Source organism: Cervus elaphus, chromosome 7, assembly GCF_910594005.1.
Source record: "Cervus elaphus chromosome 7, mCerEla1.1, whole genome shotgun sequence".
Lineage (NCBI taxonomy): Eukaryota > Metazoa > Chordata > Mammalia > Artiodactyla > Cervidae > Cervus > Cervus elaphus.
The window spans coordinates 8,653,809-8,671,496 of NC_057821.1; the positions used below are offsets into that span (position 1 = coordinate 8,653,809).

Below are 17,688 nucleotides of genomic sequence, written 5' to 3' on the forward strand. Positions count from 1 at the left end.
GATGGCTGGATGGCATCACCGACTCAATGGACATGGGTTTGGGTGGACTCCAGGAGTTGGTGATGGACAGGGAGGCCTGGCGTGCTGCGGTTCATGGAGTCGCAGAGTCGGACACGACTGAGCAACTGAATGGACTGAGCTGATAGAAGTAAAAGCCATCATGCTGTGTGGAGACCAGGGAGCAGAAGTCAGCCAGGAGTTAGGGGTTTTCCCATTTCTTTCCCTAATGAGGGCAAACTGCGTCAGGTGAAGGCATGTTGAGTTTGACATGATAACCTACTCAAGTTAAAATATCCAGAAATAAAATATCATGAGTTAAAAAAGAAGCCACACCGATATTAAGAAATGAGATTTATTGCCTTGACATGGCAGGGGTGTGGTTGTGATCAGAAGGCCACTCTGGGTTCCCCTGGATGCAGAGCCCTCAGCTGAGAAACCTGGGTGCAACCACATGCTGGCACAGATACACACACACACACACACACACACACACACACCCCAGAGGAGTCCCAGGCCCTCCTGCTCTGAGGAGAGATCCTGGTCAGGATGTGAGAACCTGAACACCTCCTGCTTGGACGGCTGCAGCTGCTGGCATCAGACTCTAGTCAGGAAGAGTCAGCCTGTGGAGAGAGAGGATGGGGAAAATCCATTGGGGGGGGGGCGGGCGGTCCTTCTCATCCCCAAAGGCCCTTCCCCACCGGCAACACCATCCAGAAGTTGCTCTCTCCTTGTCTCCAGATCATCTCCAAACACCCTTCCTCCAGCTCCCCCACTGCTCCTCCCCCATGCAAAGACATGCTCCCAACCTGTAACTGCCTGCGTGCACCTGGGACCTCGACCAGGAGGACGGGTGTGCCAGATACAGGCCTCCCCACCCAAGGGCCACTCTGCGTGCTCCCTGGGTCACAAGGCGGTCCCCGGCAAACTCACATGTGCACCACTGCGCCTGGCTCTCCCGCCCCCTCCAGATGCCCCGACGTACCCCCTCAGCACGGCTTTCGGAAGTAGATGATGAGGGCCAAGCCAACAATGATGCCCAGCAAACCCAGGCCAAAGGCCACGCCGCACAGCACATTCTCCAGGAGATCAGAGGGCAGCGCGTTCTGGGGCACTGGAGAAAACGGGGAGCTGGTCAGCCCCGAGACCTGGTTGGGGATGACGTGGCTGTCTACGACAGGGCAGACCCCGAGGCTGAGAAGACTGAGGTCGGTGCAGAGCGGGAACGGCCTGAACAAGGGCCAGGTGGAGAAAGAAGCCCTCCCATGGGTCTGCCCCTCTTCTGCCCCACAAAGGAACCAGGCTTCCAGGGAGAAGGGTCTCACCCCAAAAACCGATTGCTGTGAAGCCATCGATCTCATGAGTCACGATGCAAGAGAAAAGATCAGAGGCTGCTGGTGTGAAGTTTAAGTAGGAAAAGGCCTGGAAGGTGAGTCCATCGACTGCAGAGACAAAAGTGGGCCCAGCTCCTTCCACAGGTGCCGACTGATACTGCCAGGTCACGGTCAGTGTGGGTGGAAAGAGGTTGCTGACGAAACAGACCAGCATGTTGGGCTTGCCAAATTCCAGCGGCTTCAGTGTGAACACCTCAACGATGGGGAACCCTGTGGGGGGATTGAGGGTGAGGGAAGGAAGCTCAGATGGGACCCCCGTTTATGGAGGGGCCGTGGCACATGGAGGAGAGAGGAGGAGTTGGGGCTCTGGGGGAGGTCTTTGCCCAGGCAAGAACCAGACCCGGACCAGAGCCAGACCATGCCTGCCCGCCACCCTAACTTCCTGCAGCACTTCCGGTCTGGACTGCGTGGGCACCTGACCACGGGCTGTCTTCTCATTAAAAATGCAGGCACATTTTAACCAGGAGTTTGGGATTAACAGACACACACTACTATATATAAGATCAATAATCCATAAGAACCTACTTTACAGCACTGGGAACTCTACTCAATATTCTGTAATAACCTATGTGGGAAAAGAAACTGAATAAAAATGAATATATGTATGTGTGTAAGTGAACCACTTTACTGTACACCTAAAACTAACACAACATTGTACATCAACTATACTCCAATATAAAATAAAAATTAAATTAAAAAATAAAGGTAACCACCACCAAAAAAAAAAAAAAAAAAGAACCAATTGGTAAAAAAACATTGAAAATACTGATTTTAAGGATAGTTTCAAGAACTATATGTTTGGACATATTTGAAAGACATGCTGATCACATCTATACATGTTTTTTAAGTTACCTTGTCATCCAGTTAATGTCAACTCAGTTTTGATGTGGTATTTCTGTTTAAATCTTGAAAAATGTACATTAAAACACATTATGATTGCAAACTATTTCGTTTAGAATGGTTGGACAGCAAGGTCCTGCTGTGTGGCATGGGGAATTATATCCAGGCTCCTGGGATAAACAATAATGGAGAAGAATATTAAAGAAGGAATGTACGCATGTGCATGACTGTGTCACTTTGTTGTGCAGGGGAGATTGGCACAGCACTGTGGATCAGCTATATTTCAATTAAAAAAATACACTGTGATGTCCAAACAATTATGGCAGAATAATAAAATAAATATTAACAGAGCTTACTTAATCCATGTAGTGAAGCCTAGTTTACCCAGGCAGTTAACTACCATTTCGTTAACTCAGCTAGGGCTTTCGTCGACTATGATCCATCAACATTTCCTAATAAACTCAAGTTTTTAAATAAATAAATAAAATGAAATTCAGGCACATCATCAGATACTTCCATTCTCCCCTTCCATCTTGCTAAGGTCGATCATAACACAAGTGCCAACAGTCAGAAGGCATCAGTTGGTCCCTGCTAAATTCATCAAGCTCCATAATTTTGAATCCTACTACATCCCAGGGGCTTTTCTTCTGCCCACAACAAAAACAGCGTACAGACCACGGGTGATCAAAAAATCAAGGTTCAAGGGGAGAACCAGAAAGCATGAGAGATGGGGAATTGGTGTGAAAGGGGAAAATTCAGTGTATAATGAGGTTAAGAGGGCAGCTCCCCTCCCCACCCCACAGAAAAATGCCCTGACCTCTAGACACTGGGATTTGCCCTTCAAGTGTTGGGCCAATTTCCTCGATCATGGCCCGGCAAAAACCTTTGTCAAACATAATGTCGGAAGTATCTCCATGCTGGTGAGCCCAGTCAGCAAACTCAGGCAAGCGAGGCACTCGGATGCTCTGGGAGAAGTCGAAGGAGAACAGCAGGTCCTCGTCGTAGGCCTCAGAGAGCCCCACGTTGGGACTCCAGTCCTGGCAGTACATCGTGTGCAGGAACGTGTGGTTTTGGAGCGCATCCCTCCACCCCGGAGCAGGAGCTGCAAAAGAGACAGGGCGGGGCTCTGGGAGGTGGGAGCCCCTTTAGCTCAGAAAACAGCAAGGGACTTCCTTGGTGGTCCAGCGGTTAAGAATCCGCCTTGCAATGCAGGGGACTCGGGCTGGGTTCCTGGTCGCGAAACGAAGATCCCACAGCCGAGAAGCAACTCAGCCTGGGCGCTGCAACTACGGAGCAATAGTTCAGGAGCCTTTGCGCCACAACTAGAGAATCCACTTGCCGCAACAAAAGATCCTGCATAACGTGATGAAGATTCTGCTCACCTCAACTAAAGGCCAACACAGCCAAACGAATAAATATTTTTTTAAAGAGTAAAGAAAACGGCAAGCCCTGCTCCAGGGAGGAGGGGGGCAGTGATGGGTTTATAACCCCTCTTGTGTCTGTCACTTAGGCTCTGCCTCCCAATAAGGGCGAGAAAGAAATTACGGAATCTCTCCAAACTTCCCCAGTCCATAAAAACATCAACCATCTAAAGCTGTAACAAGTAAAAGGTTCTAGGATCTAAAGTGGCAAATTCACTTGACAGAGTCACAGCACTGACTGTATTTTTGTGCCCCAAAGCACCCAGCCAAGGAGGTAAGTTGTGGCTGAAATTCAGCTTGCATTTTGCTTACCAAGTCATGCATCCTGGCACAGAGTTGTATGCATGTGTGCTAAGTCCATTCAGTCGTGTCCAATTATCTGCAACCCTATGGACTGTAGCCCACTAGGTTCCTCTGTTCATGGGATTCTCCAGGCAGGAGTACTAGAGTGGGTTGCCATTTCCTCCTCCAGGGGATCCTCCCGACCCAGGAGTCAAACCCACCTCTTGCGTTGGCAGGCAGGTTCTTTACCGCTAGCACCACCTGGGAAGTCCTGGCACAGGGCTACTTTCTCCCACAGAAAAGACCTTTGTGTAATTCCCAGGAGGCCATCCTGTTGACTTGTGAAGGGCCTGTATGGGTTTCCCAGTCTTCACATGGATGGAGGAATGGTCATGATCTAAGCCATAGAAAACACTGCCCTATCCTACACTCAGACACACATAAATGAAGTCATTCAGTGTCCGACTCTTTGCGACCCCATGGACTGTAGCCCACCAGGCTCTTCCGTCCATGGGATTTCCCAGACAAGAATACTGGAGTGGGTTGACATTTCCTTCTCCAGGAGATCTTCCCAACCCAGGGATTGAACCCGGGTCTCCCGCATTGTAGGCAGACGCTTTACCATCTGAGCCACCAGGGAAGTCCATAGCAGACTATAAAACCACTCTCCAGCTTCTTTTCAGGCACTTCATCGGCACCAGGCCTCTCTGAAAATATCTTCCCTCCCTCAGCCCTGCAGACATTGCAAAGACAGGACTGGGGGAATAGTACCATAGCTACAGGAAATAATCCCTAATTCTTTGAAACTCCTGGCAGGAATCTCCCCAGCCAGAAAGATTCTACTCAAAACCCAATACCCAGAATGATAGACAGTTAGAGTAAGAGGGATCTTCCAGGTTCTTCTTCCATTCCACTCCATCCTTTTCAGAGAAAGAAACTACAGACCAATAAAGTTAAGAGGTTTTTCAAGAATTGTAAGGTGAACTGATTTCAGAGTGCAGGGTTCCTAAGTAGGAACAGTGGAGATAACACCTGTTTTGTTCAAATCCCAGCTCTACCACTTACCGAAGGGGTGAAACTTGCCCAAGTTACTTAAACTCTGAGTCTCATTTCCTTCATCCGGAAAATGGATATAATAACCTCTGCTTCAAGAGACCGTCTTCAGTGGAACCTACGAAGCACCTCTGGCATTGTTTACCATCCATCCAAAGCATGGCTCTCTTTCCCAATCCTGCTATCGTTTCTGCTCTCTCATCACACTTTCACCACTTACTAAGCACTCTTGCCACTTTCAAATACCCCGGCTCCCTAGGCTCTACCCCAGTCAGGACGGAAGTCAATGAGAGGTACTGTCATACCTTCAGGGGCGGTCCGGGACAGGGGCAGCAGCCACAGAAAGGAGAGCAGCCAGAGCAGCGCAGCTTCCTGGCTCAGCTCATGATCCATATCTTCACACCTCCCCAGGGGGCTAGGAACTACCAGCCAGCTGACCCAGGTCCCCAAATTCCTTCCCAGATCATGTTTCTCCAGCTCACTTCCCACCACTGCCCTTGTCATCCTGGATAGGCCAATCACAAAAAGTGTAGGCTTTGACGTTATCAGTCGCCGGGGAGAGACCTGAAGCAAACCACCTTCTTAGGACTTGGCTCTCTCACCCGGCCAGCCTTGGGGTGTAGCTGGCATGGGGAGGCAGTGGAGGAATGTCTGCCTCCTGGTGGGGATCCCTCTTTAGTAGCCGGCTGTCAGCCTCAGCCTGTAACCAGACCAAGGGACTCTTCTGAGCAGCACCACCCCGTGGCCAAATAATAAACTGAGGCAGCTCATTTTCCCACAGCAAACCCCGCCCCCCAACCCGGACCCAGGGCTCTTCAGACTGTTTGAGTATGGAGGAACAGGTGGGACGTAATTAGGAAGGCTAAGAGTCTTGAAGGAAAAACAGGCCAGCAGAATGTAAGGAGAGAAAAACCACCCAGGGCAAGGAGCAGGCAAAGGGGTGAAGGTCAAAGGCATTCAGAGCTCCTTTCTTTGGAGACCTCTGTATAGTTGGACTGTAATAATTGAAGGTTGTTCATGTGTTCCTGTTTGGTAACAGGCAGGGGATGAAGGTGGAGTGTCAAGAGGAGCTAGAATTCTTTTTTTAGGAGTTACTTTTTTATCTTTATTAAAAAAAAAAGTTTATTGGGGTATATATAGTTGATTTAAGATGAGCTAAAAATGTAGGCAAGACAGCACATTTGTTACAGCACAAGACAGGTGGGGTTTTTGTTTCTTTGCTTCCTGCTGTACCACACGGCATGCAGGATCCGAGTTTTAAGGCAGATGCCCAATGCAAAGAAGGACACACCGTTGGCTACTCCCATCCCTTTCACCTCTTGATAACTAAGTGTCCAAGACAATCCACATATCCAGCACCAGAGGAAAACCTGAGCCTATTCCCAGTCCTGAGTTTGAAACTCTTGCCTAAGGCATACATATGAGCCCATGCCCCCTGCTGAGAGAATCTATCAACAGGAAGCCAACCTCCCAGGAAGGCTGGGAGACACACCTTGCAGACTCCTGGACAGAACAGTCTAGGACACAATATAGGAGACAAGGTGTGGCACAGACACTGAATGTTAACTAGGTCACTGAAACACACTAATTTCTAAGAACCCGGTGGCAGTAGGAGCATCCCGGGAGCTAAGAGAATAAAAGATGAAGAAAAGATGAAGAGCCTTCAGAGAAATAAAGGTGTTCCATGAAGAGGGGCAAGGTCAGCATTATCAGATGCTACTCAGAAGTCGAGGGAGGACTGGAAAGCGTCCTTAGATTTGGTCATTATGAGATAGGTGATAAATGTGTTGGGAGCAGTTTCAGCACTGTAGTGGGAGTGGACTCCAGATTGTGGTGGGCTGAGAAGTGGGAGACGAGGAAGAAACCGTCAGTGTATATGCTGCAAGTATGATCGAGAAGAAAAAGAAAGACAGAAGGGGTTTGAGGGGGAGGCAGTGAGAAAAATCTAATGTGGCAATTAAGTAGTAATCTTAGAAATCAATCTATGTGAACATGGTCCTTTCAAAACCCATACTCCCTTCTGAGAAACAAGCAACAACAGTCATAACAGCCCCAAAGACACCCCCATGACTTTCTGCATATCCCCAAACCCTTTAGTGTGTATGTGAGTGTGTGTATGTGTGGCGGTGGGTAGAATGCCAGGTTGGGGTAGGCTTCCTTTGTGGATTAATCGGGGTAGGCTTCCTTTGTGGATTAATCCGTCAGTAATTTCTGGGGTGGGGAAGATTCAGCCCCTTAGGAAAGTAGTGTTAGTCGTTCAGTCGCGTCCGACTCTGCAACCCCTTGGACTAAGCCTGCGAGGCTCCTCTGTCCATGGGATCTCCTAGGCAAAAATATTGGAGTGGGTAACCACTTCTCTCCAGGGGATCTCCCCAACCCAGGGATAGAACCCACATCTCCTGCATTGCAGGCAGATTCTTTACCATCTGAGCCACTAGGAAAGCACTAGGAAATTAGAGAGAAGGTGACTCAGACAGTAAAGAATCCATCTGCAATGAGGGAGACCTGGGTTTGATCCCTGAGTTTGGAAGATCCCTGGAGAAGGGAACAGCTATCCACTCCAGTATTCTGACCTGGAGAATTCCATGGACAGAGGAGCCTGGCAGGCTACAGTCCACGGGATCACAAAGAGTTGGATACGACAGCAACTTTCACGGTCACTGTCATATTAACATCACCAAAACTATTGGTGGAGACAGATGGCGCATGGCCACCTAGAGTTCTACACCAGGAGTGAGCAACATTTTTCTATAAAGGACCAGATAATAAATCACTGAAATTTAAATTTCATATAATTTTGATGAGTTACAAAATACAATCCTTTTTTTATGGGGGGGAGAGAGCAAGGGTAGTCAGGCAGAATCTTCAAATCATTTATTTATTGGTTGTACCACAAGGCATGTGGGATCTTAGTTCCCGAACCAGGGATCAAGCTTGAGTCCCCTGCATTGAAGTGCAGAGTCTTAACCACTGGACGGCCAGGGATGTCCCCAATTCTTTCACTTTTTTCCCCAATCATTTATAAACAAAAAACCATTCTGAGTTCCTGGGCCATATAAAAGCAGATGGGCTGAATGTTACTCAAACCATAGTTTGCTGCACACGGTTCTACGTGTGGTCAGAAATGGGGTGGGGAACCCAAAATAAACCCACCCTCCAAAGAGCCCCAGTCCTCCTTGGGGATGGCAATTCGTTAATGTGTCCCAGATACAACACTGTTCGGAAGGAGGTCTGGGGGAAGAGCACGGGGACTAGTGGGAGGTCTAGGAACATGTGGGGGCAGACACTGCAACTACACTGGATGGAGAGACAAGGCAAAGAGGATCCAAGCTCCCCACCAAGAGTACAGTGTAGACAAGTCCAGCATGCAGAGAAACTCAACCATTCATCATTAAGATGGAGGCAAGGCTGTGGTTAACTATTCTTTCCCTGTACAAATGGGAACAACTTAAAACATTTATAACTACCCTTCCCTCTACGTAATTCTTCCTCCTCCCAGGACCGTGCAACAACCCCATTAATAGATATCTCAAAAATAGTATGTCATCAGTTTGGGGAAGTGGGAATTGCAGGCAAGAAGGGGAGGTGGCCAGTTCTGTATCCCAGTAACTCACTGTCTTTGACAAGATATGAATGCATTTGAAAATAGAGCCCTCACACCTGTGAACCCAACAGGTCCTGGCTTTCTAACACTCAGCCCTCCATCTGTCTGTACGCCTGCCCCATTTTCTATTTCTTGACAGAGCCAAGTCTCCTGAAAAAGTTGTGGGCAACCATCTCTCTACTTTCATATTTGCCATTTAATCCCTAACCCTAAACAATGAAACAGTTCAACATCTTTGTGTTGCTAAATCAAATGGACTCTTTGCAGTCTCAGCAAGATTTGACACAGTTGGCCATGCCTTGCTTCCTAAAATGGTTTATTTTTTGGCATCCCTGACAGCACTCTCTCCTAGTTTTTCCAACTTCACTGGCATCCTGTCACCTTTATGGACTCCTTTCAGCTAACCCATAAGTGTTGGAGTCCCTGGAGTTTTGTCCTCAACCTCTTCTCTTCTTACACTCTACACCTGCTCTCAATGGCATTTACCCTCACTTATCTTCCATTACCACCTATTTGCTGCCATTTTCCAAATTCCCCCCTTTGGCTCAGACCTGGCTGATTCCACACCATTCTTACACCAAACTGCCCTTAGGCATCTCACTTGGGTGTTGTACACAGTGGTTCTCAGATTGTACTCACCACAAAATAGGGTCCCACAAGAAATTTTTGTAAACCTAAATTTGATAGTAGGAATTTTTATTTTAAAATGTATTTCAACACAGATGTAACAAGACACCAAAGATATTTATACAGTAATTTTATTATGCAATAATTATATTTAATAAGGTTATTTTGATTGTAAGCAATAGAAACCAATTCTAGCTTAACTTTTAAGAGAAAGTCAAAGCGTTAGTCACTCTGTGCTATGCTTAGTCACTCAGTCACGTCCGATTCTTTGTGACCCCATGGCCTGTAGCCCGCCAAGTTCCTCCATCCATGGGGATTCTCCAGGCAAGAATATTGGAGTGGGTTGCCATGCCCTCCTCCAGGGGATCTTTCCAACCCAGGGATCGAACCCGAGTCTCCTGCATTGCAGGCGGATTCTTTACCATCTGAGCCACCAGGGAAGCCCAAGAATACTGGAGTGGGTAGCTTGTACCTGCTCCAGGGGAACTTCCTGACCCAGGAATCGAACCGGGGTCTCCTGAATTGCAGGTGGATTCTTTATCAGCTGAGCTACCTAGGAAGCCCATTAGTCGCTCAGTTGTGTCCAACTCTTTGTGACCCCACAGACTGTAGCCCACCAGGCCCATTTCCATGGAATTCTTCAAGCAAGAATACCACAGTGGACTGCCATTTCCTGCTCCAGGGGATCTTCCTGACCTGGGGATCGAACCCAGGTCTCTCGCACTGCAGGCAGATTCTTTACCGTCTCAGCCACCAGGAAAGCCCCCTTAAAGGGGAGATTTATTGGACGGATATAGAGCTAGCTCACAAAATAAAAGGGAGAAATCAGCTAGTCTCAGGAAGCGGAGTCACAGGGGCCTTAGCAGCAGGGGTTGAGTTGCCATTAATATACCTCATCTTCAAATGCCTCCAGCATCTTATCTTTCAAGTTTCATGTTGCTACAAGACACAATCTGACTGTCTCAGCTTGTATCAGGTATGGGCCTCTGGATCAACTAGCAGTGGCCAGGCACAATATCATCTCTGTGTCTTAGAACTATTTCTGAAGAAAAGAGAATTATCACAAACCTAACCACCACCTCAACATAGCTATCCTGAACATACGGCGTCCCAGACAATGGCATGAGATCACCTGAGGCATAAACATAAGGTGAAATCTGTGTATAAATATTCAGATATTTCCCAGTCAACTCCCAAATGATATCTATCATCTACTAGATGACTTCTGGTCTACCACAGGTCTTGCCACAAATTCAAAATATACTTTATGACTTGATTCAATGTTGATTAATTATAATATTTATATTCCACTAAATGATTTCCTTTGGATCTATGACCAAGTTTGAAATTTTTTTTTTATCATGGAAAATTTCAAACAGACACAAAAGAATCTAGTAAACCCCCCCACACTTTTTTTTTTTTTAATTTGGCTGCATCAGGTCTTAGTTGCAGCACGTGAGATCTTTGTTGCATCATGCAGGATCTTTCTCATTGCAGTGCATAGACTCTTTACTAAGTTGGGCTTCCCTTGTGGGTCAGAGAGTAAAGCATCTCCTGCAAGGCAGGAGAGCTGGGTTCGATCCCCAGGTCGGGAAGATCCCCTGGAGAAGGAAATGGCAACTCACTCTAGTACTCTTGCCTGGAAAATGCCATGGAGGAGCCTGGCAGGCTACCGTCCATGGGACTGCAAAGAGTCGTACACGACTGAGCAACTTCACAGGCTCAGTAGTTGCAGCACACAGGCTTAGTTGCTCTGCAGCATGTGGGATCTTAGTCCCCCATCCAGGGGTCTAACCCTGCTCCCCTGCATTGCAGGACAGATTCTTAAGCACTGGAACAGCGGGGAAGTCTCCCCCTATATGCTTGAAGTTCCAATAATTTAAACAAGCTAAAAGCCTTCCATTCTTGTTCTATCTATTCTCCTATTCCACACAATTTTTTTTCTAGAGTACTTAAACAAATGCTATCATTATATTTCACCAGGAAACTTTTCTAAGAGTATCTATAATAACTTTTCCTTTAACTTAACTGCCACACTATCACTACAAGTAACAAAATTAAAAATGATTACTTAACTTAACCCAGTCTGTGTTCATTTTTCCCCCCTGACTACCTCAAAAATGTCTAAGAGAAAGTTTGAAATAGAAAGCACTCTTGTGGTTTTCAAATTGCGCTTTTATATTTTAAAATTAGTTTCCTATTTTACATGATATCTCATAAACCTGTTAAATGTTCAGTAATGAATTTTTAGGCAAATTAAGTTCAGGAATTACTACACTGAATGTAGTTCTATCTCAGAATTTACAAAACTCACTCACCACCTTCCCTTCCCAGCATGCTCCAGCTCCCGTATTCAAGAGCTCACTGTGTAGGCTGAGTGTCTACCCAATCAGATGAGTCACAAATGTGGGAGTCAAGTTTGACAACTTCACCTTCCTCAAACCATCTCGTCCAGTTTTCACTAAGTCTATCAATCCTACCTCTTCCATATCTCCTGAGTCTGTCCTCCATTCCTACTGGTTCAGGCCCTCAGTAGTTAGATTTTTTTCCTGGATTACTGCATTTTCTTAGAATTGATCTGCCTCCAATCTTACTCTCATTTTCCAGTGCTGCCATGGGGATCTTTTTACTAGTACATTTGATCACATAGTATTTATATGAAAACTTTCAATAGTTCTCTGCAGTCTGCTTTCCTTGACATGATCCTTAAATGATCTGAATCCTCTTAATCTATCTCTGTATAAGTCCTTTGAAATTTCAGCTCCCTCAGAAAGCCTTGGAACCCAGAATGGAGATGAGTGACCTCCTTGGTATGTGTCCATAGCACTTGCCTGCCCTTCCCATCATCTGTATTTTATCATTCTGTTAATGTCTGCTTTAGTCACCTCACTCCCACTGCAGGGTCTCAAGGGATCTTATCCTGTTCTTTTTTTTACACTCTCAGCATGTACCAAGAAAGCCCACCAGCAAGTGACTGCTCACTGTATGAATAAATGGGCTGTAGGTGACTGAAGGCGCAAAACTGGGCCTGGAAGAACGTTCAAGACTTAGATGAATGATAGATTGTTTCTTCTAACACTGGTATTTCAACAGTAAATCTCACCAGGCATGTCTATGGGCCACTCTACAAACATCTTCACTCCCACTGCCTTCCCCATGCACACCACCCCTCTTCCCATTTTCTTCTTCCCCTCTGCCACAGCCCAGAGTAAACCTGGCCACCCGGCTCGCACCCTTCCCTTCATTTCCTGCTCAGTGTATCTCTTCACATCCATATTCATTCTTCCTTTTTGGCTGCATTATTAGAATACAGTCATGCTGTCAACTACTCTACAAGGTTGGAATTTACTATTACCATTATATAAATAAGAACTCCTCAGCTCAAAGAGGTTCATTCATTTATTTAGCAAATATTTATAGACTGACCTCTATGTACTTGATAGTATGCTGGGCACCAGGCACCTACATGATCAAACTTGTAATCTAATGAAAACTTGTCTCTAATGTCTAGAGACATTAAATAAGTAAACACACAAACCTACAAAAGCAAATTGTAAAAGGCGGCATAAAGGAAAAGAACTGAGACCTGTAGAAAGACTAACTGAAATGGAACATAGAGATATTGTGATAGGATCTGAATTGTGAGCAGGGGTTAGCGAAGTGGTGGGGGGAGAGAATGCTTTGAGGCAGGTGAGGGGCTGGTTCCTTCAAGAGGAGATCTGTGTGGCTGGCGTATAGTAATTAGTGACAACAGACAGATGTGAGGCGAGACAGGAAGAAGCAAGACCACATAGGGCCTCCTGAACCACAGTGAGGTTTCTCAGTACAATTAGTTCTAATGCTGTGACGACTTTGTTCCTTTTCATTCCATGTGTGAATGTATGCTGTGGTTCCGACCTGACCTACCTCCAGTCTCTCCAAAGCCAATCCAGTGCACACTGTTAAGTAAGTCTTCCTATAAAAGTAACTCTTGCTTCTCCTTCCAAAAAAATTAAGCCACTCCTCCCTTTCTACTAGATTCAGTCTGAATTACCTGGCCTGGGTTTTCAGGTTCCCTGTACTTTGACCTCTATCCCTAGATGATGGAAGCTGCTCTCCACTGTCAGTAACCATCCCGTTACCAACCTGATGAGTTTCCCTCCTTCCTTCATGCTCTCACACCCTGTGCAGGATCTTGTCTCCTCATTCAATCAGAACAGCGGTTCTTGGGAATTCTCTGGCAGACCAGTGGTTAGGGCTTGGTGCTTCCCCTGCCGGGTTCGATCCCTGTTTGGGAACTAAGAGTCACAAGCTGTAGAGCACAATCAAAAAAGAAAGAAAGAAAAGAACAGGGGTTCTTAACCTGCAGTCCACATGCCATAAAATTCAGGGGTCCATGAACCTGGATGGAATAAAAAGAGCCACTTTTATTTTTAAGAACATCTAACTAACTGAAACTTAACTTTATCAATGAAAAGAATAAGTCTTTGTAGTATCAGCAGTACCTGTAATGTTGTCATCAAGAGATCACCATCAATTAACATTTTCATATCACAGTCTCAAAATGGCTATCTCTACATTAGTTGTCAGACTTGAAATAAATCATTTAACTTAATGTATTAGCATTCTTCCATCTATGAATTAGCATTCTATTAGCAAGGAAATACATATTACTAGATACATTACTACCCAGTTCTTTTAAATCCTTTGAAAACTGCATATTTTACTTATGCACTTACAAATATTATCATCAGACATGGTCCAAAGGCTCCACCAAATTGCCCAAGTCCATAGCACAGACAAGCTTAAAAAACTCCTGATTAGTCATACATTCAATAAACGTGAGGTCCTCACTGGAGCCCTCTCTTGTTCTGGGTTGCTCATATTACATTGTTCTGCTTTTCTTTCTTATTTGATACTCTTCTACTGGTTCCACTTCCTATTCTTGCTGCCTGTGTGAGGATGTAACCCAGATCTGGATGCTTAACCTACAACTAAATTGTCCCATACTTCCTCCCTTACAAATCTCACCTACCTGCATGACAGATTCAAATGATACCTCAAAGGTGACTCCCATATCTACCTCTACCAATCTTTTTCTCCTCAAACCTCAACCTTAAACTTTAAAATAACTGCTTCGCCTAAACAACCAGAATAACATACCATTTAGTGGCAGACTTCCTGGGTTCAAATCCCAATTCCAGAGACTTACTAAACATGTAATCATGTTTATTTAACATCTCTTGCTTTAGTTGCTTCTTTTGAAAAATGGGAGTGATAACAACAGAATCTACTTTAGAGGGTTATAAGGATTAGAAGAGTTCATACACATAAAGCACTTTTAATAGGGTCTCAGACCCTATTAGCAAATGTTAGCTACCACCAGCCTCATCGCCTTCCAACACCTGACATTTTTATTTGGTGTTTATTAACAGGTACCGTGATAGCCACCACAGATATGAAGACAGAATTCCTATCCAATGATATAATTCCGATCAAGCTGTTGCTGAATAACTTTCAGTGGTTCCCTATTAGGTCCAAACTTAACAGCACTGGAATTCATCACGTTGCCTCAAACAAATGTACCTTCCAGTCTTCTATGGCTCTACTTCTTGTAACTTATTCTATCTGGCCAGACTGAACTGCAATGCTCTGTGAAAATGACCTGCTCTGTTCTGTCTTTTCTCACACAATCCCAGTGTCTCAAATGTTTATCTGATAACAATAATCTTGTCTCATTACAATTACTTCTCCCATACTACGCATGGAGCCCCCAACCACAAACATTACAATCTTACCTAAGTCACATACTTACTTAAACATCAACTTGCTTCAACATTTGCATACTCTGTGAGCACCTCTTATTGGCCAGATCCTGAGCCAGAAGCTGGAAGTTTGCTGCTGTTGTTGTTTTAAAGACTATAGCATGGACCTGTTCTCAGGATCAAAATCTAGTAAGGGAGGGAAATGTGGCTCACATAAATGCCATTCACTGTGCAAGGTGCAATTATGAGAAAGAGACACCAAAGGATGAGCAGTCATCTCAATTTGGAAGGCAAGGGTAGGCTTTTTGGATGATGGTATTTGGGCTTACATGGACTGAGCAAAAGCCTATTTCATGTAGTGAGAGCAGTATGTGTGAAATATAGTGTAAAAGAAAATGGCATGTTGGGGAACAGTTCAGTATGGCTGGAGTACAGGGCCCATGAACAAGTGGCTAGACATGATGCTGGAGAGGAAGGCAGACCTTTCTGGCCAGCACAGGAATTTGAACTTTATCACATAGGCAATGAGGAATTAATACAGGGCTTAACAGTAGCATATGGCTCTGGTTGTATTTTGGAAAGCGCATTCCTGGCAGTGTTGTGGCAGAGGGAGAGAGGAAAATCTAGAGCAGCAGTGTCCCAGAGAACTTTCTCCAGTGATGGAAATGCTCTGTAATTTGTCCTGTCCAATACAACAGCTGCTAGCCACACAGGGCTAATGAGAACTTAAAATGTGGCTAGGGCACCTGAGGAACTAAATTTAAAACAGTATTTAGTGTTAAACAGCCACATACGGCTAGTGGCTACCATAATGAACAGTGCAGCTTTAGAGACAAGCAAATCAGTTAGGAAGCTGTTGATAGAGCTCAGGTGACTAGGGCAGACGGTGAGTCAATAGCTGTATCAGAGGCACAACGATAAGTCAAGGGGATACAAAATTGTGAGAAAAATAAATCAAGAACAGCTCCCAGATTCTAGGTTTTTTTGGCTGAATTACTGCTATCAGCCAGGATAATACATTAATAGAAGGAGCAGGTCTAGGCTGCATATAGGTTGCACCGTTTTGAAAGTGTGGTAGTGTCTGAGGGCTATCTAAGTGGTAAAATTGATTACTGAGTTTTGCTCAGGAGTTTACTGAACTAAAGATACAGATTTGAGAGGCTCTGAGCCACTGAGTGAGATTACTTAGAAAATATGAACACAATTAGAAGCAAACGTAGGCAAAATCCGGGCAAACATCAACACAGGCTAAAGAAGAGTCCACAAAGGCCACCAGAGCAACAGTAGGACAAGCAGGAAAAGAAACAAGTGAGAAGTAGTCACAGAAATCAAGGGTGGAGAGAAATTCAGGAAGGAAGCCTGATCAAATGTCAAATACTTCAGTGAGGTCAAATAAGGTGAGAGCTGAAAAGTGCTTCCTGATTTTGCCAATTAGAAGGTCCTTGGTGACATGTGCCAAGACAGTGTCAGTAGTGGAAGAAATGGGGTAAAGAACAGGAAATGAGGCAGAGAGAGGAAAATTAACACAATTTCAGGTCTTGACTGGAAAGGGGAGCTGACCAGTAAGTACATAAAAGAGTCCACAAGGGGATATGATATTAAGGTTATTTTCTTTCTTTCCTTATTTTTAGGTGGGGAAAACCCCTAGAAGAAAGGGAGCAGTTTAAAACGCCAATTGGTTGAAAATGGAAAGCTTGAAAAGAATAGAAAAAATAATAATAATAAAGAAACAACAACAACAAAAAAAAGAAAATGGAAAGCTTGAGTAACAGATGGGGTTGACAGGTCGAAAGGAAAATACGTGTCTTTAATCCGAAGAGAGGACTTTTAGTACTGATACAATAGTAAAGAGACACACACACGGCCGTTTACAGGTGGGGAACGGAAAACCAAAGAGTTCTCCGGTAATGTTGGCCTTTCTGCTCCGGTCTGTGGGAGGGGAGTGAGGGTAATGAACTACAGACTGAACCACCATCTGAGGGTCATGGGTGGGATTACTGCCCAGGAACAAAGCTTTACGAGCCAACCATCCCTTGTTACCAAATTCGGAAGCCCCTGTGCCTCCTGCACAGCGAGGCTCATCAATTTGGAAGAGAGCAAGGTTCATTACAAATTCATACCTGGGTGGCTCAAGCCCTAAGAATCCCAAAGTTGCTCAAAGCAAAAGAAAGTGATCAGAAAGCTATTAAGTTTTGCAGCATGCAGAATCGAGACACCCCCCTCTCCCCGCCGCCCCGCAGCACTCAATGAAGTAAGAAAGTCTAGGTAGACTCAAGCGAATTGAGAGGTTACGGGCCTAAGACAAAGAGGCCGAACACAATGCCCACGTCAACCGCCCACACCTCCGCTCCCCGCCGCAGGCACGAAGAGGGTGGTGACAACACTCCCGCTGTGGAACCACACTACACCGCGGAGGGACCCCACCCTGCAAACCCTCATAACTCCGAGTCCAGGCCCCATCCTCCTCTACTGACAACAGCTCAGCAGCGCGCGCTCCCGCTGGACTCCGCGCCCGGGCGTCCCAAGCCACCCCTCACACCTGCGGAAAAGGGACCGAGTTGGGCCACCTCAGGACGCCCAGCGAGGCCGCCTGCAGTGGGGGAGGGGCTGCTGAGGCGGGAGGGCGCGCGCCGCGCCCGCTTCCGCACCACCCACTGCGCGCGCTCCGAGCCCAGCCGCGGGGGCCACGGCGCCCGCCCTCACGCCTGCGCACTGCCGCTCTCCCG

The 17,688-nt window shown here is 45.9% G+C and overlaps 1 protein-coding gene across 2 annotated transcripts; it reads right to left on the minus strand.

The window, feature by feature from the left end:
* Positions 1-338: 338 nt before the first annotated feature.
* Positions 339-6,058, minus strand: LOC122696921 (HLA class II histocompatibility antigen, DM alpha chain). 2 transcript variants are annotated; one of them, XM_043907105.1, is made up of 5 exons: positions 5,293-6,058; positions 3,115-3,333; positions 1,323-1,601; positions 983-1,111; positions 339-620 (listed from the first exon to the last, which is right to left on the minus strand). In XM_043907105.1, exons 1-4 carry the CDS (start codon positions 5,489-5,491, stop codon positions 987-989), a joined length of 822 nt encoding a protein of 273 aa, XP_043763040.1. In that variant the 5' UTR covers positions 5,492-6,058; the 3' UTR covers positions 339-620; positions 983-986. The 2 variants fall into 2 exon arrangements, with proteins under 2 accessions (XP_043763040.1, XP_043763038.1); XM_043907103.1 differs by having other exon boundaries at positions 3,049-3,333; positions 5,293-5,764.
* Positions 6,059-17,688: the final 11,630 nt, after the last annotated feature.

Coding starts and splice junctions, on each gene's coding strand:
- LOC122696921 (XM_043907103.1), bottom strand. CDS start 5,491: ATGACAAGGGCAGTGGTGGGAAGTGAGCTGGAGAAACATGATCTGGGA. Junction 3,334..5,292: donor GTCCCGGACCGCCCCTGAAG/GTATGACAGTAC, acceptor TCTCTTTTGCAG/CTCCTGCTCCGGGGTGGAGG. Junction 1,602..3,048: donor GCAAATCCCAGTGTCTAGAG/GTCAGGGCATTT, acceptor ATCCCCCCACAG/GGTTCCCCATCGTTGAGGTG.